Source organism: Protobothrops mucrosquamatus, unplaced genomic scaffold, assembly GCF_001527695.2.
Source record: "Protobothrops mucrosquamatus isolate PMUCROS unplaced genomic scaffold, P.Mucros_1.0 scaffold_16, whole genome shotgun sequence".
NCBI lineage: Eukaryota > Metazoa > Chordata > Lepidosauria > Squamata > Viperidae > Protobothrops > Protobothrops mucrosquamatus.
The window spans coordinates 59863-67619 of NW_015386092.1; the positions used below are offsets into that span (position 1 = coordinate 59863).

General features: G+C 41.5%; 1 protein-coding gene across 4 annotated transcripts in view; it reads right to left on the minus strand.

Annotated features, from left to right (window-relative positions):
* Positions 1 to 7757, minus strand: part of LOC107298683 (proteasome activator complex subunit 3) — a 43559-nt gene that overhangs the window by 17623 nt on the left and 18179 nt on the right. For all 4 annotated transcript variants that reach the window (XM_029286686.1, XM_029286667.1, XM_029286652.1 and 1 more), the window contains exons 2-5: positions 1618 to 1650; positions 1271 to 1333; positions 1012 to 1116; positions 766 to 814 (exon numbers count right to left, since the gene is read on the minus strand). In XM_029286686.1, coding sequence (XP_029142519.1) covers positions 766 to 814; positions 1012 to 1116; positions 1271 to 1333; positions 1618 to 1650 — 250 coding nt within the window. The remainder of the gene's footprint in view (positions 1 to 765; positions 815 to 1011; positions 1117 to 1270; positions 1334 to 1617; positions 1651 to 7757) is intronic.

Consider the following 7757-nt stretch of genomic DNA (forward strand, 5'->3'; position numbering starts at 1 on the left):
GCCTACGTGACCAACAGCTATGTCACGTATGCCTAAGGTGACTTCCTCATTTCCTAAAGGGCACAAAAAAGACCGTATATGGTAGTAAGGAAATGCTCCCTTCCTCCTGAGATGTAACCACTCCCATACCTGCTATACTCTAATAAAAGTAGGTGCGTAAGAACTCAAGGGGTCTTTTCGCTCCTGCTTCTACACACCTCACCAAAGAAAGATGTTGTCCGTGTCTTCTTAAGCTGCGTGCGAGGCCCGATAGTCAGCCTGACTATCGTACATCACCGGTTCCACAAATCACCCTGGAAAGGGCCAATCGTATCAATTACCTGTATAAAAGACACCTGGGAGACAGAAATCTTGCTGATTGATAGGGGATCAAATACTTATTTCACTCATTAAAATGCAAATCAATTTATAAGTTTTTTGAAATGCATTTTTCTGGATTTTTTTGTTGTTATTCTATCTCCCACTGTTAAAATAAACCTACCATTAAAATGATAGACTGATCATTTCTTTGTCAGTGGGCAAATGTACAAAATCAGCAGGGGATCAAATAATTTGTTTCCCTCACTGTACATTTTGTTCATGTTGTGTCCAGATACAAAATGTGCATACATAAAATACCTGAAATGTCTTGTTTCCATATCAACTTTTTAGGATTCTGGATGTCTTTAAATATTTTATGTTCTCAGTGATTACCTCAAATAGGGTAAATTTCCAGAAACAGAATGAGGTAGCTGAGCCAGAACAATTAGCTAACACAAAACCTACCTTGGAAGGACTCTTCACAGTCTTCCAACTTTTGCTTTTTCATATTGGGCTTAAAAAAAAGAGGAAATATTATATATATACTTTTCCCTTAAGAGTAGCTTAAGGAAACAGATGTTACAAAGCAGATAGTTGCTTCAAATGTCAGAATGCTTTGTTCTCTTTCCATAGCTTGTTAGCAAGTATAATTAGTATAATTATGTTGTTTTGATCAGTCATTACATGTCACAAACAGGTGACCAACCTTACCCCATCAAGTCCATCATGACTGTTTGTCAGCAAAATCGGGTCCAGAATGGGAAGGTTCATATCTGAATGGATTTGCGTGAGATCGTGAATGTTCAAAATGGGATCCTAGGAAAGAATATCCAAAGCAGTAAGGTATCCATGCTCACAAACAACATCCAATGCAGTATTGAAAGCTAATAACAATAGCAGACCTTTATTTGACAGTGTGTCATTCTTGAAATAGAGGTTGCCCAGGGAGAGGCAAACTACCAGCTCTTACCTTAAGGAATCCATCAAGTTCTAAAAGCTTCTCTGGAAAAAAATGTGCCACTAGATCCTCAGCCTGAAAGAGAAAGAATACCAGCTATGACACATTAATACAACTGCTGATTCCACAAAAGGAAGGCTAAGACCAAGCCTAGGTATGGGTCAACAGAAAACACCACACAGATAATCACCTTGAAAGCTGAGCTGCTTCCAAAGGTTAATAACAAAAGTCCTACATATTCTTGAGGCCAGTAGCACTGAGGTATGGGGAAAGTCTCTTTCGTGAGAACCAGAAACAAATTTAACCCCCTGGAACCACTAAGCATTAGTTGAAATTGGAAGCATAAATCAGACACTTACTTCACCTGTGATCCGCTCCCTGAAAGAGTCTACCTGCAAGACAGAAAAGGTACAGCTTAGTACAGCACATCTGAGTTAAGTGCAACATAGTTACCCAAGGACTTTACGTTTGCTCACCTGCATAAATTACAATTCCCCTTACAAATCCAGACTCCTACTTGCCCTTTTTGAATCACTATTAATGTTACAGAATATAAGTCATATTTAATAAAATAATTAGATACTGGAGAGCCAACAGATACTTCTAGAGTATTAAACTAAAATAATGTTAATGGTTTTCTATATAGTAAGGCACAGTATAATTCTCTTCTCAAAATTTCACTGTCTTTGGAACCATGTATCACTCTGCTTCCTAGTTCTTTTGTATTTGTAGCATTGCAGTGACTGTTATAGTCAGTTATACTTGCTTTTATCTCCTACTTTCACAAAATTGTAGTGCATATATTTAGATTATTTTAAAATCATTCTGTAGAAAACAGTATTTATATATCCCACAAATCTGTAGTTTGTGGGATATTTGTGGCTAATGTTATTCTTGCAGCAAGAGATTCAAAAATTTTACTCTTCTCTTTTTGTTCACATTACTGCTTGAGCTAAGATATGACAGTTTTCTCACCTCCCTCCCACAAGATTAGCACGAATGAACAAGGGGAAATCCTCGATATGCTGGAAGTGTGGAGAGACCATTGGGAATTACTACCACATGTGGTGGCAATGCCCAAAGGCACAAAAATTTTGGAACTTATTAAAGAAATGGCTGGAAGAAATTTTGCTAATAGATATAGAGGCCAAACTGGAATTTTTTTTATTGGGAATTATAGAAAGAAAATATAAGAAAGATACAAATTATTTACTACTGCATATAGTAACAGCGGCACAAATAGCCTTCGCTCAAAAATGGAAAGAGAAAGATAATCCAACCGAAGAGGAAATATTACTGAAAATTTTCAATTGCGCTGAAATGGATAGACTTACATGGGAACTCAAGGATAAAAGTGAAACTAAGTACTACAAAATCTGGGAACAATGTTATGATTGGATAGATAATAAGAGGGTAGCCAAGACAAATGTATAGTGTTAGAATAAAATATAGATTATAGACAAATGTATATTTAAAAGGTAAATAGATATACAGAAATAAGGGAAAAGTGTTAATATTATATTATAAATAGTGAGCAAAGCTCAAGAACTATATGTCTATATGAGTACTAATACTACTGTAAAATGTCGGAAGATGTATGGAACCAGTGACGTCATATCTATGTCCAATGTGTTTTTAATTTTGTATTATTAATAAAAATAAAAAAAAAGATATGACAGTTTTTTCCAATATTTCAAGAATTCATCCTTACAGTTTCTACCTCAACTAGTATTCAAATTATCATTCTTCCATGTTGAAAATATTTTTACTGGTCTTTATCTTCTTATATATCAGTCATGCCTATTACCTAACTTAAGTCTTAAGATACTTTGTAGAAAGATAAACCTTTCCCCCCACACGGAATGATTTCTGAGGTGCTCTTTTCTTATCAGCTTGTTTTTTGTAAACCTCTGAGGCTTTTGTTAAATCTTTCTTTGTATTATCCCAAATACCCCTCCAAGCAGGCACCCACTGATCTAATGTTTGAGAGGTAGGGGGGTCCTGGGGGTATTCAGGCATAGGAATAAAATCCTTTCCAGTGGCTATTTTAAACAGCATAAGTCCAGTGCTGCTATGTACTGTGTTGTTGTAAGCCACTTCAGTGAAAGGGAGATCAGTCCAATTCGTCTGTTGGTAATCTACATCAGAGGCCCCCAACCTTTTGGGGGGAGGGTTCGGATGATTCAAGCGCATTACATTTATTGTAAATTTTCTAAACAAACAAACAAACAAACAAAGCTTTCATGGCTTCATTGGATAGCCCGTCACCACATATTATACAAAGTGGGGTTGGAGCATGTGAATCACCTGTTCCAATGAACCCGTAATTTAAGTAAGACTCTTGGTATTTTCTTTTAAATGTAGATTTCTTTTTATTGGCAGTCTTAGAGTCTTCTGCTGTCTCATCATTTGGTCTTTCCCCCTTTTCAAAGCTCTCCAGTGAAGTTTGTTTTTTCCTCATTTTGGCTAGGTTTAATGTGTGGGCTTACCAAAACTGTGACTGAGAAAAGTGTGCAGTTCAGAAAAGAGTCACAGACAGAAGTGGTAAATGAAATAATGGTCAGGCCATGCACAGACTAAAATAAGTGTGGGATTCTGACTTAAGGCCTGCCACAGGATGATTTTGCTCCAGAGGAAAATCAGAATAAACACACAGGGAAAACTTCACTAGAAGAGGCTTTCTTTTTCTCCAGGGATAAATTAGAATAAAGGTATGGAAAAGCCTTCACAGGAAGAGGCTTTATTGTTCTTCTCTGGAAGAAAATCAGAAGACAGAGAGAAACCTTCACTGAAAGAATCACTCTGCTTCTGTTCCAGAAGAAACCCCCAATCAAAGATGGGGGGGGGAGCAGAAAGAGGTGTGAATGACTTTTCAATGGTTCAGTATAGTGTTTCTCTTCGAGATTAGAAGGGAAGGAAGAGACGATCCTAACTCAGCCTTCCAGCAAAACAAACCAAAGACCCAGCACGTTGTTGAGGAAGTGCTGAGAAAATTAGAGAGAGAGCAAACCAACTCAGCTCTGTGCAAGCCCAGCAGTTTTGAAAAAGGTGCAAATGAGAGAGGGATTCTCTTGGAGACACAGTGTTAAAGGGGAAAGTAGCATCTCCCTCCCCTCCCCCACTGCAAGCCGGGTAGGAGCCTGCTTGGCTTGCAAACTTGGAGAGCTGCATGAAGAAAGGAGCGTGAGCCTGGTTGGGGTGCCAGGAGGGGAGAGGAGGAAAGTAAGAAATAAGAGGAGGAGGAGGAGGAAGAAGAAGAGGTAGCAGGAGGAAGTGCTGAGAAAACCTTAAAAAAAAAAACCAAGACCAAACCAACTCAGCATAGCACAAAGCCTCTTTGCAAAGAAACCCAAAGCATGCAGCTACCTCAACTTGCAAAGGCTTGGTTTCCAAGCAGTGAAAGCTTTTAAGCGCATGCGCGCGCCCACACCCACCCACCCACACAAAATTAAACCATGAAAAGCAGGCAGGATGTTTCCAAACCACAAGGCATCCTGGAGCATCAAAGTAAAAAAACTCCAGCTGAAGCGCAACAGACCCCAGCACTCTTAGACAAGATGCAAACGAGATAAGGATTTCCTTGGAGACCAGTGCTTAAGATAAAAGGTAGCTTCTCCCTGCCCCTATTTGCACCCTGAGAAAAAGACACCCGCCCCACACACAAACATACCTTGGGGGGGGTGTGTCTCCCTCTAAAGAAGCTTTGGGGGAAAACCCGGTTGCAAGCTGGGCTGGCGAGCGCTTGTCTTGCAAACTTGGAGAGCTGTGTGAAGGGAGCGCAGCCCACCTGGGCTGCCGGGAGGGAGAGAGGAGGAAGCTCAGCTGCCGGAGGACCTTTGCACTGGGCAAGACAGCTTCTGCTCCACCACTCTCCCACCCCAGCCCCGACTCCCGCAGACTCGCGGCATGGCTGGAGTTGGAAGACATGCCTTCAGTGCACCTCCAGCTGCACGGCCCGGTTCCTAACTAGCCAAAGCCTGGCACTGGGCCACAGACTGGGGGGTTGGGGACCCCTGTGTTTGGAGCGTTTTGCTCAGAATTTTAAAAATAAATTCAAATACTCAGGATTACAGGAACAGAGTTTTATTGAGATTTAAAACTTTTGCAAAAGTTGGTGGTCTTACTCTCTCGCAGGAGATCAAGCCACACCAATAATTGTTAAAATCACATATTTATACCCTTTTCACGACGCTGGTTTCCCTCCACCCCTATCGCACTCAAGCCCACCTGCTTCCCCCCCATCAGCTAATCCGAAGCACTTAAACATAATAAATTTTGTTCATACCCTCCCAGGAAAAAGGCCTCTTGTACCTGCATCGTTTAACCATGACCTTTAGCTTAGCATAAGCTCTATCTTTATTTTTGTGTTTCTTCTGTGTAAGGTTTTCCACTTAGCCTCACAACTGCCCCAGCATTACTCAGGAATTTAAAAGAGCCAAAGAAACTCCTGAGTCGAGGTTTCAGCAAGCAAACAACTCTTATTTTGATCAAAATAGAGTTGGGTGACCCCATCTCTCTTCGTGGCTGGTAGAGAGATGAAGGCAACAACCAGAAAAGATGTCTTCCGCCTTTTATACCTTTCCAGAACAAAAAGATCAGGTCTTGGTACTAGGCATAAGATGGCACAAAAAAATAATTCCTAGATGATGACTCACACAGCAACCCAGGCTCCATCCGTAACTCCTTTCCCCGCTCCCCTTACTGTGCTCTTTTCATATGTGGGAAGTCAGAGCCCCAGAGAAGGAAATATTAAAAGGGCAGAAAAATATATTTCCTCAAAAGTGTTTTAAAAAAAGCAGAAACCAACTTTGCCCACAAGTCTCTGCCCCAAGCAAGAGCTAGCCCCATACAAATGCAGATGTAAAACCATCAGAAAGTTGAAGCCAGAGCAATCAAGAAGACAAAGAGAAAATTTGCATGCCCCATCCAAACTCTAGGAGTCATTAGCCCCATCACCTGGGAAGCAGGATATGATAATAGGATTAAACCACAGATATCAAGGCCTAGAAAAACACTCAGAAATAGCCTCAAAGTTCATGACACAGGAACAGGAAACTATTCCAAACAAAAGGCTAGAGGGGGTATAAAAACCTACTGCCCATGTGCTCAACTTCTCTTTCTTCTCCTCTGCTCTTTCTTGCAAGGACCATCTTTCTGCTTCTTCAATAAACTGTAACCTTCTTCCCAAAGCAGTTGCCATGTTGCTTATTTATCCCTGGCTTGGATGAACCAGGATGAAGACTTACTTCTGACAAATGTGGCACCCCAGATGGGACTCCAAGCTAACCTCTCCAATGGACTGAGACTGGTAAGCCCCATCTTGCCGGCAACAGACCCCCTTGTGTCTGTGGATGGGTTTCCCAGGCCTTGCCCATGTGGAGCCAGGGTAGTAAAGGGAGTTTTGAGAGTTTGAGCTCAAGGGCTGCTTTGGAAAGAAGGTGAAGGTGAGTACCTCTAAATTTTAAGTTTAAAGCCCAGGGGAACAAAGAAATGTGTGTATTTCTGTTTGTGTGAGTGAGAAGACCTTTTTTTTCCAATCACAGTTGGATTTTGCTCCTTCTGGCCTTTCCTAGCCGCAGAAAGGATCTGTTTAATTGGCAGAACCTGGAAAGCATGGGGGTTTGGTCAGGACACAGAACCTTTTGTTAGGGAAAAGGGAGAGGCTGTGTGAAAATGAAATGGAATGAGTGAATGAAAGAATTGGATTTGGGCAACTAGCTGGTAAGGCCCTGTAAGCAAAGCGGGCTAGGAGCGGCCACTTACCTCCGAAAGCAAGCAGAGGTCTGCACGGACATTCGAGGTCCGCAAAACAGTGGCGGTGAAGCCGGCCGGTAGGAGAGTAACCCGTACCTTCTGAGGGGAAGCCAGAAGTGTCTCTACAGACCCCTTTTTGGTCTGAAAATGTGGCGGATCCCTCCAGGAGCCCACGTACTCTGAGAGGGATCCAGAGTGCTCCGTGAGTCCCCTTTTTGGACCCACAAAACCGTGGCGGAAGGAGGAAGTCTCACAAGGAGGCTTCTGGTGTGTAGTGCCCGATAGTGTCAGAGGAAACCCCCCGTTATAGAAGTAAGAAGCATGGGAGGTTCAAATTCAAGGGCTGAGATAGGTTCCCCAGTGTAGAGCTTGCTTGAGGCCTGGTATGGGAATCAGCTACCCGTTCAGGCAGGTATGAAAAAGAGATAGGTAAAGAAACTATATGTAAAAAAAAATAGACTTTGCTTAGGGCTTTGCTGGGAAACCAATTTGGCTAAATAAAGGTACTTAAAAGGGAAAATAAGAAATAGTGATTCTCTCTCTCTATCTCTCTCTCTTCTCTATGCAACCACGTGGTATGTTTAAGATCTGTGCCTTCCCTAATTTGAGCTATCTGAAACTTATGGTGGGAATGACTAGGATGTGTAAACCTAAGACTTCTGTTCTCTTGTCTTTGTGTATATATGTTTGTCAAAGTCTGTGTGTGAGAGGTAAATGTGACTGTTAACTGTTTCAAATCCAAAGA